The sequence below is a fragment of the Molothrus ater genome, chromosome 4 (genome assembly GCF_012460135.2).
Source record: "Molothrus ater isolate BHLD 08-10-18 breed brown headed cowbird chromosome 4, BPBGC_Mater_1.1, whole genome shotgun sequence".
Classification (NCBI taxonomy): Eukaryota; Metazoa; Chordata; class Aves; order Passeriformes; family Icteridae; genus Molothrus; species Molothrus ater.
Window position 1 is genome coordinate 49,659,407 of NC_050481.2, and position 23,937 is coordinate 49,683,343.

Consider the following 23,937-nt stretch of genomic DNA (forward strand, 5'->3'; position numbering starts at 1 on the left):
TATTCAGCCACCAATATCTTTCACCAGAGACTGAAGAGCTGGTAGTGTTATTTATACAGTATTGTTTTGCACTAAACTTTGAGGTTAAAAATACAGGCTTAAAGACATAACCTAAACAAATCTGTGATTTTTTTAATACTAAATTTAAAGTATAAATTACTAATATATTAATTTCTCCATGCTAATATTTCGGCATTTTTTTAAGAGGATGCCTATGTATGGCTTTTTTTGTGGCTATTTAATGCTTGAAATTGAATTTAACAGTAATGGCATAATATTCCTTCTGTAGTCCTACTGGAACAGGTCTCACAAGAGTTAGAGCAATTTTTAGCTATTTCCCTTGAAGAAATAACCTATTATAAATTTTGCAGTTGCTGTGGCTCACAGGCAAGCTTGGCTTGAAATTAATAACAATATTACACAGGCTTTAAAAAAAAAACCTCAAAAAATCCAAACCCACAAAACCTCAACCTATCTACTGAAAAGCTCTTGATTCAAGTAAAACCCAGCAGCCACTAATCAAGACTCTCAAAGGTCCTCTCTCCAAACACATTTTAACATTGGATGCAAACGTGTTTCAATTAAGTTGTGTCTTGCAATATTCTGGTAATTGATCAATATGGGTTGACACTACTAACAGATAAATAAAAGCTGTAAATTTTGTCAATAGATGGCATTCTTCCTCTCAGTCACTCTTAACTAATGTTCCAACATTACCTATAAAGAATTTGCAGCAGCAGTTTGGTTTCAGATACCTCACCAACTACGGTCAACAACTGTTCTTTCACTTCACAATGGGTCTAGAATTCCCTCCTGTATCACAGGGACTGTCTGACCAGAACTACTGCAAAAAACTTCTTCATAAAGCACTTCTTGCTGTGTCACTGTTCAGATTATAGATGACAAAACATCAGTCAGTAATTGTGTAGCATGCATTAACTGCTATAGTCATAAAATGAAGACAAAAACCACTAGCACGCCCTCCATAATAATGTAAGGGAATAAATGCATATAACTATATTACAGAAATATTAACATTCCAAAGCAAATTATTCTAATGTCAGGAAACACCAGAAACTGGGCTGGCAGTAACTCTCATTTTGTTCCTCGAAGCATATGACTTCTAGATTAAAGGAAGAATACAATCACATTGCTCTTCCATGAGATTCCTGCCATAATCAGAATAAAAAATAAGTTCAACCCCCCCCACGAAGGGGTATTTACTATATCCTCATAATTAAATCTACTCAAAGCTATGTAAGTATGCATGCATTTCACATCAACAAATTCTACACTAAACATATTGCTGTTTTTCACTAGCAGGATAGGCTGAATATCTGAGCACAGTACCCAGCTTTTGAAATTCTTGTCTACCTGAATCATTCAGCATCACACAGAACCCAGTCCTGCAGACAGATATTTCAATCTGTTTTCAGCTCTACATGAGCTGCTATACAGTTTTTAACTTACGTAACACTCATTAGTGTTACACATGAGTGTTACATATTTAATTTCAAATAACTCTCAATACATTCTCTAAAACAGGCCCATTTTATAAAGCAAGGTAATACTGACCTGGAGGGGGGGAAATGGCAAGCTCTGACAAACCAACTCACGCAAGAAGGTTTAATTCTCTCTGAATGGAAAATAAACACCAAAACCAACACCCTTCTACCACCATTCAGATGTTTCCTAGTATTCAATTGCCTATATACGTATATTAAGTTATTACAATACTAAGTCTTGGATTTACAAGATGAACTATACTATTCCAAAACAACAACTATACTAAATTCTAAACAGAATGATTCACTTCCCAACAGATCACTGGCATGAGTCTGTATTTTAGGGAAGCAGCATAGTACTCCTTTGAAATTGAAGGCACATATTACAACCAGAATAAATTGTTTCCAGACATTATCATCTGTCAACTATACATCTGCAGCTGATGAGATGGAGACATATGGGACAAGGTTGGGAGAGGGGAAAGCCACCATTATTTACTAGGGAGAGGGAACAAGCACTATTATTTACTAGACTGTTGAGGAGCTCTGGAAATAAAGTTCCACAGGGCACCCCCACCATTACAGCTGCTTCCACTTTTCTACTTTCTTTCCTCCAGACTAATTTCCCTTCTTGTCAGCTTCTGACATCCACCCCTGCCCAGTATTCTTCCATGTCAACCACTGTTAGGCTATTTCTTCCTTCTTTTCCTGTCCTTGGTCCCAAAGCTAGAGGGGAGACTCTCCCTGCTCTCAGTCCAATGCTACTGCACCAGCTTCTCACCCAGAAAAGCAAATCACAAGGGATGTCCTCCATTAGGGAAGATGTGACAACCAGATTTTCATTAGCAGTCACTAATGCTTTTGAGTGCATACACTTCCTATAGCTATAAAACAATTCCCAGGTATTTTCCCCACCTGATGAAAATTTATTTTTTCAAAATAATGACAAATGGCATGTGTCCAATCTCAAGGGAATACTAAAGTCTCAGTGTTAGCTCAAAGGCATAGAGCAACTAGAGCACCTGAAGAACATGCAAAATTGTTTCATATTCCAAAAAAATAATTTATTTGCCTGAGACACTCCTTGATACTTTTTTTATTGAAAGTACAAATTCAAATCAAAGTAGATACCTGGCATGGAAAAGTCAAGTAGAACTATATTTTAAAGCTATCCAAAATTTGTTTTAAAAAATTAAAAATCCTTACTTATCACGAAAGAACTTCCAATAGAAGGTATGTCTGCCAGTTCCATATATATTATCACAAAGTTTACAGGTACCAACACTATTGAGTAATTTCTGAAGAAGCGTGTTACATTAGCCTCTGTTAAAGCTTCTTTATAGAAGTTACCTTGCTTTTACCAGACTGTAAGAGATGTATAATTAGTGATACCAGTTTCAATAAACTAGGAAGTCAGTAAGGTACAATTTTTGAAGAGAGCTAAAGATATGACGCTCTACTACAGAGTCCCCCACATCAGTATAAATTAAGTACTGGGACATACAGATGCCCAAAATTAATCCCAAATTTAACTTGCAACAGCATCTCTGCTTGAGATAGGAGAAATGCAATGTTTATGAATGATCACCACTCTAGATCACAGAAATACATGTACAGTCTAAAGCTAAATTTCTTAATGCTTCATGGTTAAGGAGCTCAAACTCTCAAGACAGTAAACAAACAACTAGAAGTCAGAATTATACTAATTAAACCACACAGCTCATATATGCAAATTAAGCTTGATAGGGGATAGTCTATCCTACTGCCAAATAGATCTCTCCTCAGGCAACACAGAAGCTGAACTGAAATAGTTTTTTAAGCTGTATTAAAAAAAAAAAATCAGACTGTTTTAAAACATGTACCTCTACATTTTATGCTGTAATTATTTTTACAAACAAAGCATCTCAAGACACATGACTTGAAATGTACAATGATTGCATACACAAAAACTTTACTTGCCTTCATATGGTGTGTCCGGAGGTCCTGCTATTTCTCCTCTTAATTCTGTAAAATTCTCATCTACAAGATCTACTTTAATTTGATTTTTGCTCGTCTTAAAAATAAACAGAGAAACAAAGAATCATAAGTAAGCATTTCACATACAAATTTCCCCCAAAATATGCTGCTTTAAATTTTTAGAACAGTACTTTAAAGTAAGTAAACATTTAAAAATACAGTAACCTAAAGTTAATAGCTATCTTCCAATTGAAATTTTACTTCATTAAAAACAGACTACTTGTGAAGCATTAGAAACTTCAATACTATTTATACTACCACTAGAATAGGCAAAGCAATCCAGGATCATATCTAAAATTGTACTTCAAAGTTGACTATATTTTAAAATGACCATGATCTCTCAAATCACCTATTAATTCTACATATCTAAACTACAAAATTAAATTGACCAAATTACACATCAGTTCTTTTCATATTTAGACCAATTTATTTCAAAACAGACATTTGTCACTTGCAATGGAGCACAAAAAGACTTCCCCAAACAGAGTAGTATTTTTAACATTGCAAAGATCTAAACAGAATATTGTAGTCTTAAATCATGTATATCTTTAATATTTAGGCATAAGATACAATTTACTTTATGCACTTGAATTTTATTGTCACCTCCTCAACATTTTCACACCCCATATGAACTTCTCTATAAAATAAAAATACTGTACTTTGATACTGGAGAAAATATATGTTTTCCAGAAACAGATTCTCCAGAAGTGTTCAGCTAGAACTACTCATTCCAGTGAACTTGCTTTCCAGGTCCAGAGAGCAGTATTAGCAAAAGCAATGAATCTCCCAGCCAGTAACTTTTATTGGGGAGTTGCAAAGCACAATCTCCATTTAGAATGATGTACCATCAAGTTTGCAGAGGTAAGGAATTACAGGCTTTTCCATTCTGCTACTTCTGCATACTGTGCTCACTGACTGCAATACAGATTTCTTAATTCCTGTGTTATTTTTTGCAAGAACTGTTAGGACCTTTTCAGATCTTTTAAAATTTTTCCAACTAGTTCTATACAGCTGTGCTTCTTCTCACCCTCAGAGTAAACGTGGTTGCTGGCAGCTACTAGAGAAGGATTAAGTCATATAAAGCTGATGGGTGCCACAAGCTGGTTCTTGAATCTACCAATGATATGAACCATTAAGCACACACCATTCACTGGACAACAGCTGGGAAATTACTTTTGTTTCTTTCCTGCAAATATTCTATTGAATCAGTCCCACCAAACAAAGAGTGCTCTTCTGACCAGGTATGTTCATAGATATAAAGAAAAATCAAATATTAGGTAAAAGTTTCACCATGTAAAAAATCCTAATTCACTAAATTAATCCAATAGTGAACTGTAGTTACATACATTTGTATTTAGAACTTGAGATCCCTTCAATTCACACAAATGAGGCAGCACCTGCAGCTCTCCACAACAGCAAGGCACTGTAAAAAATTCCCTCTCTGAATTTAAACTTGATCTTATATGACCTATCTTCTTGCAAGCCTTCCAACATCACTTTTAATTTTTTGCTCTCATGCTTCCAACTGGCAGCTTGTTCCAACACCTCACAATTTTTAAAAGCTTTCTCAAGTACAATTAGAAGTTACAATCTATTTATCCCCACTTCTGACAGCACTGTTTCCCAGCTTCAACAAGTTTTTCATACATCTAGTATTTATTCCCCTTGTAAAATATATGGCATTTACACTGATTTTCCAGCCTTAATTTTGCTTTAAACAAGATGACATTCTAATCTCACCATACTGATTTTTTTATAAAAGGTTCTCTACGATGTCCCATGATCACCTAACCAGCCCTGCATAACCAAATTTAGACGATGTCTCAGAATCTGTGCCATGAGCACCCTGCTGCACTCACTGAAGACACATCACAACCAGCATAACCTACGAAAGATGAAATCTGTCTTTTTCATGGCAGCATGACACGAGGCTCAGATCAAGTGACAAGAGTCCCAGCAAGGATTCCTGCAGAAGGTTTTGTCCTCTCCAGTGACTGCACAGTGCTTTGTCAGAGGTACTGCCCCTGTGCATGGACTCTTCATTCCCAAAGCAGCAGAGTGGTTTAAATAACCAATACAGGTGAGTCACTGTAACTCTCTGTGCAGGTACTGGCTACTGCAGTCACTCAAACCTCAGCTGAGCTTCTCCTGCTCTCCCTCAGCCAACATCACCTGGCAAGCTCCACCTTGACACCAGGAGTTCTTGTCCTTTGCAAATAACTTTTCATTTAGAGGACTGTACTAAGAGCAAACAGGATGAATTTCAATGATACAATCTATGGTTAATCCATGCTGCAGCTTGCTTCATTTTCTACTTAGCATTCTGCTTTTCTTCAGTGACCTCTTGCACACTCTTGTAGTAGCCTGGATGTTCTCCTTCACATTCAGTTTCAATTAGTACCACACTAGCTGTTTTTCACAACAAATCCTTTCCAACTCCATAAATTTGTTTAAAAGCAATCAAAACACCCAGTCTGTCACTAAGATCAGTTTCTTTCACGAGTCAGTGATCCTGGTTCCCACTTTGAGATGACTGCTTCTATTACTACAGCTGTAGCTGTCTCCATGCCCTTATTTGCTGTGCACAGCACCTTAAGGAAAAACAGCAGGCAATACTGCACTGTTTTATTGCAGGGATTAATTTAATTTTGTATTTATGCTTAAATTCTACCATCTCCTCCATATACCAAATTAATTTTTTCTTCAAATAGCTGAAGATCCTTTGTTCCATGTTATTCTGACACTTTTCAAGGTTCAGCTCAGCTTCACCTTGACAAGTATTGCTTTATCCTTCATTCCTGGAGAAACAGCACCAAAGTGATTATTAAACAAATTAAATCTGGAGTGTTTTCCTACAACATTTCTCTTTAATGACGATCATGTAGGATAAAATTACTTAATTTTAGCAGTTCTAACAAAATAAATCCCTTGCCTCCGCCTCTACCAACAACAGTGGTCTTCAAAAATTTTCTAACACCAATAACCTTAGCACAGAATTTATGACTCAGCCTGTGATCTCACACCCCAAGCTGATTTTCCAGAAGCAGTCCTACAAAGACCTCAATACACTTCCACACCAAGTCTAAAACAGCATCACCTCTCGTTGATCCAGTAACAATTTAGTGACTAAATCACTGGGCTAGCAATTCCTGAAATATGAGCCATGCCATTACTCACAGCATTTATTTCCATAATTTCAAAGCTGAATTCTGTAACAATGCAGTGCCCAGAAATCCATCAGTAAAATCCTTTTCTAGAAATCTACAAGTCCAACACTAGCAGAACTTTCCATTATCACATCTGAAAATTATTTTGATCAAGACTGATCGAAAAAACCCCAAACAACAAACAGACTACAAGACAGAGAGAAAGGAAAATTGATGCAACAATTTTCTCTTGCATCATGCAAGGGAATGCATGATGCCATTCCCTCTTTTTTTCTTGATAGTCTAGATGGATTATGCATAGCCATTTTTCTTTTTAATTCACACTAGGGTCTAGTCAAAAGATTTGTTGTCTTTTAGACCAACTCAACTGCTAAGATTCTTTTTGCAATGCTATAGTGCTGCTTAACCAATTTTATTGGAAACCTTGTGGAAACTAAACCCAAGTTTTAGAGACTAAACTAAAAGTATGATGCAGACAAGTTGGGGAAGATTCATATGATGCCCTTTTATTCACTACTAAAAGCTTTATCTCTGAAAAGAAACCCAAATGAATCAATCCTTCATGAAGTGTCATTCTGTGAGCATCTTCCAAAGACAGGACACTTAATCATATTTATCACAGTAACCACTGATTGATAATATTTTGTCTTCACCTGCTTCCTCTTAAAAAAAAATTCCTGAATGATACTGTCCAATTTTATGTTTTAGTCACTTCCTTGCAAAGAACACACAATCCACTCTACCAGAAAATTTGAAGAGTAAGTTCTGCCATTGTAAAGACATAAACACACATCTTCATTTCTACTAAAATCATTTTAGAGAGCAGCTCTGGACTCTATAATATTACTCTCAGCAGATAACGAGCTCTTCTGTTCTCCTTACTCACCATAGTCTACAGGCCTTAATAAGGAGGGCCTGCCCATTCTGAGGGCCTGTCTGCTTTCTGCAGGAAATCCAACCTTTTTCCTGAGCTTTCAATACCATTTCCTTCTCTCTTCTTCAACCTGCCTTTAGAAACCTCTTTTATTTCTTCACGGCCTATTATCCTCTTCACTAGTCCAGTACCTCTACTCTTAAAAATCCAGTGTTTTCCTTGACATAAAATAAACAGACAAAACCATTACATATCAACACAAAAGAGCATATTAAGATAATAAAAACTGCATTGTTCTTCTAAATTTTATTTCTCACAAACAAAATACTATTTACTATATTTACTAAAAGCAGAAAAATTATACATTCAAAGTTTGATCCTGGGTAAGTCTACTTCATAAAGACTGAAGTAGAGCAAATAGCTTTTTAGAAATAGGAATTATAATTACATCAGAACTTTTTATGCCTTCTAAAAAGCCTCCAAATTCTTCAGTTATTTTGATAAGGAGACTACCAGAGAGTCAATCTCAAGCAATCTGCATAAAAATGCCCATTATCAGAGCTGGTGATATATGGACAGATACTGGTAGGCTGAACTAAAAATGAAAGAATAAGATGTTTCTAATAATTTTTTCTTTAATTACATGGCCAGCAGTCTTGACACGTGTTGAACTCTCTTGAGTAGAAGCAAAAAAACCCAAACAAACCCAAACTCCAAATAAATCCCTCATATTTCCATGTCAGCCATGGCTACCAAACATCATAAACTTAATACTGGATGATGGCAACATACAAAAAAAGTTTTGAGTGAAGTTTTCCTAGAACCAGTCAGCTCTACTTACTCCCCCCAGGACAATTTATTCACATTAGACCCTCAATCCCTGTGTAATAAATTACTCTACAGAAACATAAATGCATCCATTAGCAAACATAATATGTTTTTAACTATTGGTGTCAAAACTAAAAAAGAAAATTATGTTTATTAGCAATATTAGTAACTTCAGCATGTTATTTTAAAAACAATAAAGTAGTGTCAAACTGTTATTTGCATGCTCTAGGTCTGCCTCTCCTTACATATTTAGACACCATGTGCAAATTCCAATCAAGTATCTTTGGGTATAAGGGACAAGGTGGTAAATATGATTTATAAAAACAGGAAACAAGACACAAAATCACCTTAAACAGAATAAGATCTGGAATTTAAAACCTAGTGGCTACTTCTGAATTATGTTGTATGTGGGGGAAAAAACCTCCAACAACAACAACAAAAAGAACAAACAAAACCAAACCAAACAAAATCACAAAACCCTGCTATTCCATACAGGAATTAATTACCTACAGTCTGTGATTTTACTGGTCTTATAAAATTATTTATACATACTCTATATTGGATCAAGTACTGTTATTTTTTGTTAATTTACTTTGTTTTACAGAAGATAACTCAGAAAACTCTAGAAACAGGTGCATGTATGTATATAAACAAAACTAAACCAGAAAAAACTAGCCTGAAAATATGCATATATGTGATAAATGATGCATATAGACATTGCACTAAAATCAGCTATGTATTAAAACTCTGTAATCATTCAGGGCTTTAAGACTAGTCCCTTACACATTAAGAAAGAGTTTTAGGGAAGTGACAAAAATCTTAAAAAACATACATGCAAAAATTTCAGCAAAAATTAAGAAATAAACTTGAAAACTTTCTCTGGAACTTTCTCAACCAAGGACAAAGTTTGGGAGGTTTTGTATACGCAAAATGTTTTCAATCACTAATTGCTTCCCTAATCACAGAAAGAAAATAAAATTACTTCTTTATCTTTGTGACAAGATTTTAAAATTTTTGATTCATCCATGAGGTGAACTGGCAATAACCACTTTTGAACCTACTAAAATGTAATAAAAATTTAGTTACTTCTTTAATGACAACCATGACTTACAAATGTGAAGTAGGTACTTTTGAACATCCAAACATTTTATACTGACATTACAAAGTTCAATATTTAATAAGCCAAATTAAGTGAGAAATCCTTCACGCTAGTCTGAAGCCATGCTAGCAAAAATAAATTGTTATACAATAAAGTTACTAGTGCCTTATAAACTCTTTTTACCCTCCCACTCATTTTACATGCCAACACAACAGTCTTATTCTACATCAAAACCTCTCATGAACATATTTCACCAGATTTACAGAAAAAGATCACCTGACTATCCAGTGAAATCTATAACACAATTTTTGCACAAGGCCGTAAGTACTCTGAGTTGACTCGTTTTGAGCAAAAGACTCCAATGTTTCAGCAGCAATTTACTCTGTAAAACAATCATTTAAATAAATTAAAAAAAACCAACTTCATCCTTCTTATCCTATTTACCAACTCTTTGCAAATCTGTGGATAAATATTCAAAGGAATTTTGCTTTGCAATATGTATCTTGTTATTTTCTTATGTTCTTTTGCTAAGGCACCATTCTGAACTTATTCCAAATGGTTCAGGTCTCCCTCCTTCACTGACATGCTAGAAAGGAAGATTCCTAATAAAGGCTTGTGTCTTCAGCTGCTGTCTAAGGAGTCAATACTAGACTCTCATCTCCCTTCTTTTCAAACTAACACTTTCCTTTCTTAACCCCCTTGCTACCCCAGAGTAGGCCAAAGTACACTGCATCCACTCAGTTCCCTCTTTCACAAGAAATGGGAAAACATAAAAAAGGGAGGTGTCACTCAACAAAGCAAAGTGCAGTGCACTGTCATGCAGAAAAACAGCAAATTCAACTTACCAAAAAAAAAAACCACACCAGTTTTATAATCCCACTGCCACCCCCTCAAAGAGGTACCAAAGCAAGAGGGAACAGTTCAATACTTCCAAAATATTCCTTCAGACTCACTCCAGCTTAAAAGCCAAAATCAAGTGCATATCCTGAGCCTTTTATTATTAAGAGAAGCAGAAATGCCACAGAATTACCACAGTGCTATGAAGTACACACGCTGCACTACCAGCTGAGCTCAGCAGATCACATCTGCATTCTAGAGCAAGCGCCTGCTGACCTTCAAAGCACAGAGGAACGCCACAGAGAAACAATCCAGGGCTGGGGCAGGGCAAAGAGAAGAAATACTTCTGTCAAAAGCACATTAAAGAGCAGTTCTCTAGATAAGAAAGGGTCAATACCAAGAAATACATTTCCTTAAAATGCTCCCATGTTTTTTAAACCTATCAATAATTTCAGTCATGGAAGTTCTACCAAATTTCATATTCTATTTTATCCCCCCATATTAACATATATTAGGGTTAAATCTGTTCTAGTAAAACTAGGTGACATTGTTTTTGCGTACTATTTGTTTCATTTACTGATAAAAATACTATGTTACTAATAAGTAACTTGTATTTTAATGTATCTAAAGAGCTACAAGTATGAATGCTGTGTGAATTTTGTATTACTGTTGCTTAGACAATGTAGAATTTTCATATCTATCACAAAATACAAGAACAATACTGAGGGATATTCTTTTCCTGTCAGAACACAAAACATCTCAAATATTAAAACCATCTTCATTTTTCAAGAGTTAGACCTGGAGCACCACAAAGTTTTAGCAGAATTTTTTTAATTTAAGGTAGGTAAATAGCCACTCCTGCTAATGTTCAGCTGTTAAAACATCACTCTACCAAAACACTTAAGACACTGTACTTCCACAGTGCCTTAAACCCGTCTAACAGTGGCCAAGGTCCTATTTCCCTTCTTATCACAGAATTAATGTCAAGGAGGGGGTAAGATTTTGTAATAGCATTCACACAACTGCATAGCAAACATCTGAAATAAGCACATATTAGCAAGACAGTTCTTTCATTTTAACTCAACCCCTGATTTGATTCACCACTGAACACTGCAAGTAAGAGAAGAAGCACAAAAGCAGAAGAAGAGATGAGTCTGGATGAGGAATGTGACACTGCTCCCTGGAACTGCCTTAGGACTAGTTAAAAGAATTCTGAAACTTCAGCTCTAGTGTCTGTCCAAGCTATTTCTGACTAAACCATCACATCAGTCTGGGAGACCAGAGGTGTAACGGCCCCAGCTCTTGTGGGAGAAGCCCCAAGTGCAGTTACACAGTCACTGCTTGTCTCGCTGAGGGACAGTGTGGTCACACTGGTAAAGCTGTGCCAGCCATGAAAGGTGTGTACGTAACCACACATGTTCTCTCCCGTACTCCTCTAAGGGCCCCTGCACAGGCCATGCTGAGCTATGCAAGATACTGACAGTACCTCAGAGCATCAACTGCGTGCAAGAGTTACCAAACGTGATCTGAGCCTACTAAGATACCGACATCAGTGTGGGCATAGTGCAAAGGACTCCTGCTCCCTTCAGAAGAGTAAGGGCAGAAAGAAAAGATGCATTTTTCCTATCTTTTTATGCGTGGTTCTGTTTTTGATGTAGAACTGAAATACCCTGCAGATAAAACATGCTTTAATAATCATTTTGAACCATTATTTGAATTAGCCATTTTATGAACATACAAAACCATTTGATGCAGACTCTGCAGTAAATTCCATGTATATACGCTATTTAGGTTAGCAATTCTACATATAAAGGAATCACAGGATTCAGTTCATTTTAAATTGATTATGCTAATTCAATCACAGTCTCAGAGCTTGAAGACTAGCAAAAATAGCTCAAGAGTTTTTCTGTGCTAGCTTCCCACATGGACACCCTTATTCCAAAGTGGAAGAACTTACCTAAACACCATGAAGGCTCTAAGAGCCTCCAAAGAAAAAACAACACAGCTACCATGATTTCCATTCATGTATGCTACCTTATTTCATCACAGCCTCCAGTACTTTTAACACATCCTAACATAGCAAAAACTCAAAAATACTTCCTCACAGTTCCTTTTCAGCTAAAAATAAAAAGTAAAATATTTTCAGCTTGAGCTAAAATACCTGTTTAAGTAAAATATGGACTAATGTATTTGTGTGTTTGAGTTTCTTCCTCCCTTCCTGAAACATTCCATAGATGTATTTAGAATCTGAAGGCATGTTACCTTAAACTTGTTTCTTTAAAAGTCATTAGACTTACAGTCTTTCATTAGTCTTTCCCAATCTGAACTGTTGATCATACTGGCTAATAATGAATAAAAATTATGAAATAATGAACTTCAATTAGTTTCCTACATATTTTGTGACGAAGTAGACAGGACAGCCCTTATTAGCCATCCAACAGAAGAATGACACTCAGGATGAGCCCAGCTCTCCCAGATGTTGGCAGAGCCAAACTGGAGTTATACTGCAGGCCTGACTTTTACAGTGTCCATAAAGCATAACACCGAATGAAGCTTCCTCTGTAGCCATTGACATTCACAGTATCTCCCTCCTGTGCAGACACTTTGAAGGATAGACAGGAGCAATCCATTACTTTAGCAGAATTCTGTTGCAAAATACATGATTAACACACACAGATCTGGTACTCACACAAAGTTACTTTTGCTACTCACAGAGATACTTATGATGCATATACTATTTCGTTAAATACTCAGGGCAAGCATATTCAAGTGCTCCCAACTCTAATATTACAAATATTAACACTGATATAATCTCAAAGGAAAGTTTAGGATAAATCAAGACTGCAGAAGTGGACTACATCCAACTCAGAATATTCAGTGATTCTGTGAAACATCCCTAGAGTGCCATATAGAATATTATTTGCCAAACTTCCTACTCTTTGCCATAAAATAACTGAATTGATTCCTTTGCTATATCTAAATTGCAGAAATTTTACTTAGCTTGTCAAGGACAATGAGATAGCCTGCCTGTTAATGATAAACTGTAACCTAAAGCATTTTCTCAATTTAATACCAGGGGCAATTATTAGTGTAAAAGTGATGAAGTATAATGACAACAGTCCTTATTACGATTATAGAATCCAGGAATCTAAAAACCATTTAATAGGTAAATAATTTAAGAAACACTCTAAGTACTTGCACTAGCTGAATGAAAAATAAAGACCACTGGACTGTTAACCAGCACTTTCTTGCAGTTTATACTTACACAAATTTATTATGATAAAATGTTAACTTTATTTAACTCTCATACTACATAAAGTGAACTAACCTTAGGACTCGTACACTTCCTTTCTATTAAAAGAACTCCTGGAAACAAGCACAGAAGAATGAATGCAAGACTGGAATTGGTAAAGGATTGGCTAATTTTTAGCACTGCTTTAGGTTCACAGAGGGTTGTGATCAGAGGGTACCATCATCAGCTACAATCTATCCCCTCGTCCTAAACTGATTAATCCACTCCTGTAACGAGGGACTGCTCTCCTTCCTCAGGGTTTTATGACATTACCAAAAACAACCAAATGAGTCTGACTCCAATGCAGACTTAAGTTTTTCTGTTTTCCACTTACTCCCAAAATCTTTAGGATTCTGCCAACTGATATGTAGACCACTCACTAGAAATCTGGACCCAACTGGATACACAATAACATAAAAAAGTCACCAAGTGACACAGGCAAAAGCAATAAATCTATTCTTCTCTGCACAAATATTCCTCTACCGGTACTTGGCAAACTCATAGGTCTGGTCAAATGATCACTGACATTGTATATTTTAAATCACAGACTTAATGCTAGTACTGATTAGTATCTACATAATACTGATCCTAAAAGTGCACTGGTATCATATTCACAGAATTTGAGGAACAGCTACATGGTTCAGGTAAAGGGGTGTTAACTATAAATAAACCTAATAATTCTGAAATACCATCCCAGATGTGAGAATAACATGCAATTTTTTCACCACTTATGGACAAACTCGTTTGATGGCAAAGATGTACAGAACCATTCTCCATTATTCCCCAGTAAAAACTAGAAGATATAACCAACACACCCCAGATAGGATTAAGGAAACCAAAGATGCACAGTAATGGTGTTTCACTATTCTTTTTATGCAGTTAGAGGAAACAGGTCTAAACCTTGTCTTGCCTAAAACTGTAGGCATGGCTAAAAACACAGCAGACAAAATTATTTTTGGTGATGTACCAAAGATCTCACAAACAACTATTTTAAAGTTAAGATAATCTTCACATTTCAGAGAAATGAAGCTTAAGAAGTAGTACAAATCTTGTATTTGTTCTACTTTCAGGGTTCCAAACTAGAACTTGTTCAACATAAAAATCCTGACAGCATTGAATCTACCAGAAAAACCCAGCCTCCAATTTGTCATACAATAGTGAAAACTTTTAAACTAAAAGAAATGTTCTACTTCAAAATTTTTCTATTTGTTTACAGGGAAAGGTTTTACCAGATGTCACAACAGAGTTGGAACCCTTTTATGTTTTCTTTGACAAACAGAAGCAGTAATTAAAAACCAAACTTATACTAGAGATTCTGTAATCATGCAGGTGGAGACAGCTGGGTGGCTTCTAGTCCCTATCTCCTGCTCAAAGCAGGTCCAATATGAGCAGGTTGTTTAAGAATGTGTTTTGAACAACTCCAAGCACAGAGATTCTGCAAGCTTGCTGATCACACTGCTTAAATGTTTGACTACTATCATTGTATTTTTTTTCCCCAGTGTCTGACCAGAATTTCCCATGTTCCAGTTTGTGTCTGTCACCTCTTACCATATTCCCATGCACTTCTGAGACAACTTTGGCTCTTCTCAGGAGTCTCTCATTAGGTATTTATAGATAACAGGAAGATGTCCCTCTCAGTAGTTCTCTCAACAACATCAACTCTCTCACTGTCTTCTCACACATCTTGTGCTCTTAACCACCTTGACAATTTTATGCTCAGTTCATTTGTGTATGAATCTGAACACAGAACACCACACTGTGTTCTCTCAAGCAGAGAACAGAGGTGAAGAATCACTTCTCACAACTCACTGGCTACATTCTTGCTAACGCAATCCAGTATGTGGTTGGACTTCTTTGCCACCATCATCACGTTCAACTGGCTTTTCACTAGGTCATGAAGTTCTTTTCCTGCTAGACTGCTTCCTTTCCAGTCAGTCTCCTGACTGTACATATGGATGCATGGAGTTACTTCCTCCCAGGTGTAGCACTTGGCACCTACCTTAGCTGAGCTTCAAAAGGTTCCTGCCAGGACATTCATTTCTCCAGCCCACTAAGATTCCATTTTGCATAGCAGCCCCAAGCTTCACACACATTTTTTTAATCATATGCAGGCCTTCGGAGAGACTGGTACCAATATAATAATGACACTTTCAGCGTTCTTATGTTTACACCTTTTTTTACCTTTATGCCTCTCAATCAACTAAGCACACTCAAGCTTTTTTCACAGTTGTCCTGGTTTTGGCCAAAACAGAGTTAATTTTTTTCCTAGTAGCTGATACAGAGCTGGGTTTTGGATTCAGTCTGTGAATAATGTTGATAACACACTGATGTTGTTGCGTACAGCTTACTCTAAGTCAAGGACTTTATAGTTTCCCATGCTCTGCCAACAAGCACAGGAACAGGAAGCCAGGAGGGTGCATGGCCAGGACAGCTGAGCCAAACTGGCCAAAGGGATGTTCCATCCCATAGAATGTCACACTCAGTATAGAAACTGGGGGGATTGGCTGGGAGCTGCTGATTGCTGCTGGGATGGGCTGGGAACAGATGAAGAGGTAGTGAGCAATTGCACTGGGCATCCCTTGTCTTCATCCAGCTTTATTCTTCTCTCTCTTTTCATAATCTCCCTTTCCATTATTTTTACTCTATTTTACTTTATTTAAATTATTAAACTGCTCTTATCTTAACTCATGGATTTTATCTATTTTCCAATTCTTCCTAGCCCATTGTGGGGAGTGGGGTATCTGATTGAGCAGCTGCACAGTACTTGCTGCCCCCTGGGATTAAACAATGAAAACAATCCCACTGCACTCACTAAACTTCTACTGACTTCAATGGGACTATTCTTACAAGTCAAAGGTTAAGCACATGTATCACAGTAAAATGGATACTGTTTAAAATATGTATGCTGCTGGCTCAGGAACCATAATAGAAGAAAATTCATTCTTATAAATACCTGCATTGCTTCTACATGATAAATAGGAAGAAAAGCAAGAATCCTACTAATGCTAAAGTACAATTACAACCAGAAGTTTCCACATTAATGGATTCAGTATCTAAGACTGCCTAAATATAAGCAAACTAAAGCAATGAAGTTTTTAGGAGCTTGAAGATTAAATATCTATGGCTTTTCCAAACAGCAAAAACATTTTCAGAGATGTTACTTAGTATCTTGCTATATACTGAAATAAATCACAAGATCTCTAAAGGCCTACTCACCAGGTCTTTACAAGTCCAAGAAAGGTATGGCAGACTACAGCTATTTTTCCCTTCCCTTTTGCCTGCAAATCACTGAAACACATAGCAGACTCCAAAACAAACACTCATTTCCTTCTTGGAAATCAAGTTCTTGAAGTTTTTGTTGTTAACCCACTATCTTTGCTTGAATGCTGTTTTGGGTTCAAGCAAGTTGCAAATTTACACTGCTACTTCATCTCTGTTCATGAAGATACACTCCATAATTGCAGCTGAGTTAAATTTACTCACAGCTCTACCTGGATTTACCTGCCATAAAAGTCTCTTCATATTTGTAAGAGAAGAACACTTCATGGTAGACATACCAGCAATTCTCTTCTTGCTAGAAGGAAGCTATGTTTCCCAAAGTGTCACCTTCAATACCAGATTAGAGTTTTCACTGCAAAAGGTATCAATTAGTAGAAAACACCTTACATTTCCACATGATAAAAGAAATTGGATGGCAAATTAAACATTGAATCCTTCACTGCTGGCATAGTCTAATTTCTTCAAAGTAAACACTGATGCTTTATTAAATTACAAAAAACAAGTTACACGTAATGTTTAACATACCTGATCAATTACAAAACATCTCAGCATCAGTCTTTAAGTCACCACAAGATCTTTCATGTTTATATTAATTATTAAATGCCAGGCAAGTTCTCCCTCTCATAAGATAGCTACTTGTAAACAGAGAGCAGGTAAGGATTTGGCTACCCAATGCAGCATTCCAGTAACTTAATCTAAAAATAACACCAGCTAACCTTCACTAAAACTTTCTCCTACTTAGTAAAAGCAGGATAGTATTCTCCTTCCACCTCTTCATTGGTTTCTCCATCATGCTGCAGCTTCATACTTTTGTTCAACATACATTTTGTACCTTTATAATTTCAGCCCATAAAACCAACAAGAAAACAGATTAATGAAATGACAGAAGAAGGAGAGAGATAAAGTAGAACATCTGATCCCTTGCCTACACATATTTAACCAGTAAAGTTACTACCTAGATGAACTTAACAACTTTATCCTTGTTACAGATGCACAATACCTCGCCCACCTTAGGACTGTAAAGCTTTCTCCACACACAAAAGTAAGAAGTTTAAAAATCATACTTTAGAGAGCACTCCTGACAAAGAAACTTTGATTATTTTTATCTATTTAATTCAAATATTAAGAGATGCAAAGTTACAGGTATCCCTCTCATATAAACAATACCCTACTTCTTAATGTAATGTGTGTTTATAAGAAAACTACAAATAATAAAGCAAGCAGAGCAGAAGCACTTTTCTCTTCCTCAAGTGTGATAAGACCTTAAATACTTTTACAAAACACTCAAGAAGTCCCAGACTCAGCTTAGAAATACGGAAGATCCTTCATCTCTTACTTGTAAACCAGACAGCAAGGTAGTATTTCACATTTTAGTTATTTCCCAGAAATTTCATTCAAGGAAAAAGGAAGGGCTAAATAATATGAAAAGTCTATTTAGTCCTGAGCGGCAAGGATTCCTAGATACTTATCCATAGCAAGGATAAACATACTTTACAGTGAGTTTAGCACTTCCAACACATTATTCAAATGCAGAAGGAATTAACTGTCATCCAGCTGCTCCCTTTTATAAACATTTCTAGTTCCACCACTCTATTCAGCATAAAGGTGAGTAGTGGAAGACGACGGAGAACAAACTTCTTATGTACTTTTCTCCCTGTGTGCCTACCCCCTTCCCAGGCATTTGTGCTCCTATTACATCTTACATCTACAAGGAAAAGGGGAGGAGGGGCTGCTCTTCAAGTAGTTTGAAGCATTAAATCAGGAATAATTTAAGAACAGATGTGAGCCACTTTGCTTTCAGAGAGGGACTAACAAACTTCTAAACAACAAATTTTACATTGCCATTCATTAAAAAGATTTCTTTTTGAAGAAACCATGTTTAATAATAATTTTAGTAAATAGTAGGAAAACTCCTTTTTATTTTGTTTTGTGATTTGTAGTATTTAATTGGATCTTCATTCATCATCCCACTCCACATGTTTTCACACCCAGTGATAATGACACCATAGTTTGACTGCACTGGAATGTACAAACATTCACAAAAAAAACTTTGCTTGCAACTTTGGTAACCATTGAGTAACACTGAAATTTTGCATTCAAGACATGGGAGTCAGTATAGTCTGTAAACAGCAATTTTATACATACATGTATCATGTTATCATGTATCATGACCCTTATGTAGCTTGCTAATGGCAGAAGAAAAAGAAATATCAAGAGTCTGCTATACTATGATTTTGAAATTCCATTAATTGAATTTCATAAGAATTATGACCTTTTTTCTGGATAGCTTCAGGCAGCTCAAAGGCTATCTTAAAATAATATCCATTTTCAAAATTCTGTAACTGTGTCCTAAAGACTAGACAAACAGAAATAATAAAAAATGAGCACACTAGATCCAACCTTTACAGTAAGAAAATTTACCATTCACCTCCCCAAAACCTATGTAAGGTAAGGTTTCTTTTATTTTCTCTACATAAAGCAAAGGGAAAGGGTTTTGAAGCCTTTAGAAAGCACTTCCAAATAGACTTCTTTGTTTCCACAGTATCAGCTGGTTATACAGGGTATGAGGTCTACATTCTCTAGCACTGGTATAAAGGTATCCACCTAGAAATTTCTCTTGGTCTCCATGCAATTCTGTATTTGCTGTGCAATAGCTTGGCAAAATCAGCCTGGGCTCTAAAGACAGCTGTAAAACAAGGCCCATGCATTTTTCTAAGGGCTAGTTCAAGATGCATAGCAACAATGTTTTTAGCATACAATATAAAAGTACATCAACTACTGCTACCCTAAACGTGTTTTCCTAAAGCCATTAGTACCTTTCAAAAATTATCCTCTCATTTTCTTCTCTGTGAATATGTCCAGATTTCTGAAACACCAGCTTCAAGAGTTACATATTCACATTAATATTTCACAAGGATCTAACCTGCAACATCATCCCAAGTAGGACGATAATGACGACACAACCATTAAAACATATCTGGCTGACGTCCACCAACTCAGACACAGAGACAGCAAAAGCTGTATTGATGCAAGCCTGCAAACACTGCTATATATTCCCCCAAACTGATCAGAACTTCTTTACTGCTGCCCTGAAAGTAGTCAGCCTCTCTTACTGACCACCACATACCTCTGAACATACTGATCGGGAAACGAGGTAACATGACTGAAATGAGTGAGGCTTTAAAAGCATCCTTCTGAAGGTGAGTAAGCCTGCAGTGGGATAAAGGAAGTTCTGTATAAAGGGAAGCTAAATGGAGGTTTAATAGCAAACGCTAAAAAACCCCAAACATTAAACCCCTACCCTGCAGCCTCTGGCCCTGGCGAGCCAAAGGGGTCAGCTGAAGGGGATGTGTGGGATCACGTACCCCGGCTCACCCTCCCCAGTCCGCTCCATCTATCCATCCATCCATCCCTGCCGGTGCCGCGCGGGCGGACGCGGGAGGGCGCGTGCCGGGGGTCCCCGCGGAGGCCGGGCCGGCCCCACCCGCCCCGCTCCGTGGCGTCCGGCCTGGCGGCGCTCCCGAGCACCGACCGCCGGGAGCCCTGGCCGGGGGCCGGCCCGCCCGGCCTCTTCGGGCCCTGCCGCCGCGCTTCCTGCGGCCCCCTCCTCCTCCTCCCAACGGCTGGCGGGCCCCGTGTCCCCAGGAATCGCCATTCCCCTCCCAGATGCCGTGGGACGGGCCCACCTCCAGGACGGGGAGGTGGGGCCGAGGGGGGTGCGGGGTCCCCACGAAGGCCGGCGGGGCACCCGCACCGTCCACTGCTGCCCACGCTCACACGGGGGAGGGTGGTGGTGGCGGACGCGCAGGGGGTGGGGGGAGAGGCTCTGACCTCTTCGCTCTTCAGCACCTCCTTGAACTCCCGCTTGATCCTCTGCACCGCGATGTTGGCCATCTCCGCAGCGGGCACCCCTCGCCCCCTCCGCGCCGGGCCCAGCGAGCTCCGCCGCCGCTCCGCTGGAGAACTCCCGGCCCTACCAAAATGGCGCCCGCGCCGAGCATGCGCGAAAGGGCCGCTGCCGCTCCTCAGGAGGGGCCGCGGCAGCGCGGCCGGAGCGGCACCGGGGCGGCGGTGGGGCCGGGGGGGCCGTGGCTGGACGCTGCCGGTGGGGCGGCTGCGCCGAGTGGGCTCTGGGCCGCCACCTCCCCGCTGACCCCGAAGGAAGGGTGCGCTGCCCACCTGCGGAGGAGCGGGGGTTCGCCCCGCCGGCCGCCCACCCGCCCGTCCCGGGAGACACCTGCCCGAGCCGCTCGCCCTGTCACGGGCCGGGCGGGCCCGTGGCGAGAGCGTGAGGGGGCAACCCTCAGGCAGAGCCCCGCCGCGGGCGGGCCTCGGGGCGCAGCTGAGGCCGTTGTGTCGTCATGGCTCCCGCCCGGCCCTGCACCGGCAGCGGGGTGAGCCCTGAGGCAGCGGGCCGGCGAACGGGTGAAGGAGCGCCCTTGGGAGGGCCGGGCCCGGTCCGCGGCAGCGGAGAAGTGTCTGAGGTGTCGCTGAGGAAACAGCTGGCTCAAGGAGCAGCTGGTATGTCTGCTGCTGAAGCCCTCGAGCAAAAAGAACTAGGGGGCTCCCACGTAACTTGAGAATCTGCTCACCCGGGGCCATAACAGCAATTCTCATCTATTTTTTTCCCATTATGCTCGGCAGAGAAAAATGTTATTCCTTCCACGTCTCTCCCCCAGACCTGCTCCTCGTCCTCTTCCCCGCTCCCCCTGGAGACGCTGGTGCCTCCTCACACGGGACCAGGAGAACCTGCAGGCCCAGAAACAGGTTACTTAATGGGGACAGTGAAAGGAACTGCTGCTTTTCACAGATTCTGCTACAATGTTTTAAAAGTAGAGTGAAAGACAAAGGTCAGCCCTGTGTAATGGACATTTTATTGCAGAAGCAAACGTGCGCACCCACGATGCTGCTTCTGTTCTGAAATCTGAAATAGGGAAACAGCAACCATAGCTTCTAACCTGAGGTGTATAAAACATGTTATCGAAGAGCATAGATTTTCAGAGGAGAACATGAGATTGTATTTTGAACTGTTTATTCAGGAGCTAGAGGCTTTCCAGACATTAAGGTTTACAGGAACATTTTATAAGGCCCCCTTTTAATGGTGCAGTGCAGGACAACGTACAACACAGACATTTATCTCAACAAATGTCGACTTCTGGTAGGGCTGTTATCTGCAAGTGCCATTCATTCACCTCCATTAGTATACACAGCATTTTAACTACTATATACACTATAAAGAAAATACAAGCAACAAAAATTTTTTTTTTTTAAATCTGTCAACTATATACAGATGCATGTAGTCCCTTTAATGTGTTTACTCTTCCTATGTCGTTTGACTGGAAAAAGTTCATTTTTCTGTAAAAACAGAAAATGTTCATTTTTCTGTTCATACAGAAAAGGTTCATTTTTCTGTAAAAACAGAAAAACAGTTCATCAATTTTTATTTTCAGATGAAAATTTTAAAGTGTTTTATACAATCTAGTTTTTCAGCTAAGGTTTTCAATACCTTTATGAAAAGGACTGTTTTGCAGTAGGCCTGGTTTCTTTTTAATGTTTTAATAGTGGGATCTTATACTTTCATTTTCAGAATAATTTAGACATCTGAGTTCCACTGATATGTCTCAAATTCTTTTCGAGGAGCTAGGCCATGGCTTTTCTGTCACCAGTAGAGAAAGGATGATAACTCTTTTTTGCCTCTTAGATGAAAGTTAGGTTTGTAGTGTGCTGAGCAACTATGACTACTATAGACAAAAATAATAAAGGTAGTACATAAAATCTCCTGGTTAAATCCTTCATGTCTTTTCAGACAGCTCACAGAAAGAAGCTAAGCTTCCAATATTCAGATTTTGCTCTGAATGGAGTGGAAAACATGACCTTTATTAAGTGTCAAAATCCTTTGTGTTCCTGTGAATATGCTTTTATGTTACATGTAGTGAACATCCAGTAACAGCCATGGTAAAGGGCAATGATTTTGTCTGGTTTGTACCTAGGTTCATTTTCATGTGCTCATTTGGATTACAAATGTCGGAGTCTGCTGCTGCAAAAATGAAATTAATATGAATTACTGTATCTATTTTCTTTGTTATATCCCATTCCTTTCCCTTGTCCTTAAGTAGGCATTTTTCACTTACAACTGTTTCATATTCACCATAATACTGTGTTAATTTTCTCTTTGCTGAAAGACAGATATGGAAAGGCTTTTTGGATGGTAGAACAGAGTAGTGGTGAGTTTTGCCAGGATCAAAATCTATGTAAAAATCAGTACCTTACATAATCAGCATGCTGGAAGTATCACTTTATACCTCCAATACTGTTTTATACTTTATTATAATTTACTATTTTACAGAAGATTCTACAGGGGTTTAGGGTAGAACAGGACCATAGACTTTGAATAGATGTTTTGGGGTTTGGTTTGGTTTTTTGGGGGGAGTTGGGTTTTTGTTTGTTTGTTGTTTTATTTTTGCTTTGTTAAAAAAGATAATGCCTAGACAAAAATTGAGAACAGCCTCTTTGTGTGATTTCAGGGACTTCCATGTCTGACTCCCTTATTGCAGGAGGAAGGTTGGTAGGGTCAGTGGTTGCAAGGCCTCAGCCCAAGCTCTCAATATGGAAAGGCTAACAATCTTCATTAGCCAGTGCTGGGATAACCAAACATCCTAAACACTGTCATTTCCCATGTAATGTGAAATGTAACCTGTATATAGGAAATATACAGTCTATCATGTAACCTATATATAGGAAAGAGTCCCCCACATTTTCATGGAAAAGTGGCTGTGGCTCATGCAAAGTTTGTGCACAATGGACTCGCTGTACATCCAGTATAGCCCCATGTGCATGGCTCTTCTCTCTCTGACTATGGATGCCCCCAGCCATGGCTCTTTGCTCTTACTATGGATGCCCCCAGCCATGGCTCTTCTCTCTCTGGCTATGGATGCCCCCAGCCATGGCTCTTTGCTCTGACTATGGATGCCCCCAGCCATGGCTCTTCTCTCTCTGGCTATGGATGCCCCCAGCCATGGCTCTTTGCTCTTACTATGGAT

At 38.7% G+C, this 23,937-nt stretch overlaps 1 protein-coding gene across 2 annotated transcripts in view; it reads right to left on the reverse strand.

The window, feature by feature from the left end:
* UBE2K (ubiquitin conjugating enzyme E2 K) overlaps nucleotides 1–21,220 on the reverse strand; it is a 44,560-nt gene extending 23,340 nt beyond the window's left edge. Inside the window, exons 1-3 of one of the 2 annotated variants that reach the window (XM_036381662.2) lie at nucleotides 20,729–21,220; nucleotides 20,025–20,107; nucleotides 3,465–3,558 (exon numbers count right to left, since the gene is read on the reverse strand). In XM_036381662.2, the coding sequence (XP_036237555.1) occupies nucleotides 3,465–3,558; nucleotides 20,025–20,087 (157 nt within the window). In that variant the 5' untranslated portion in view covers nucleotides 20,088–20,107; nucleotides 20,729–21,220. The remainder of the gene's footprint in view (nucleotides 1–3,464; nucleotides 3,559–20,024; nucleotides 20,108–20,728) is intronic. The other variant, XM_036381661.2, reaches the window with a different exon arrangement.
* Between the last annotated feature and the right edge of the window lie 2,717 nt (nucleotides 21,221–23,937).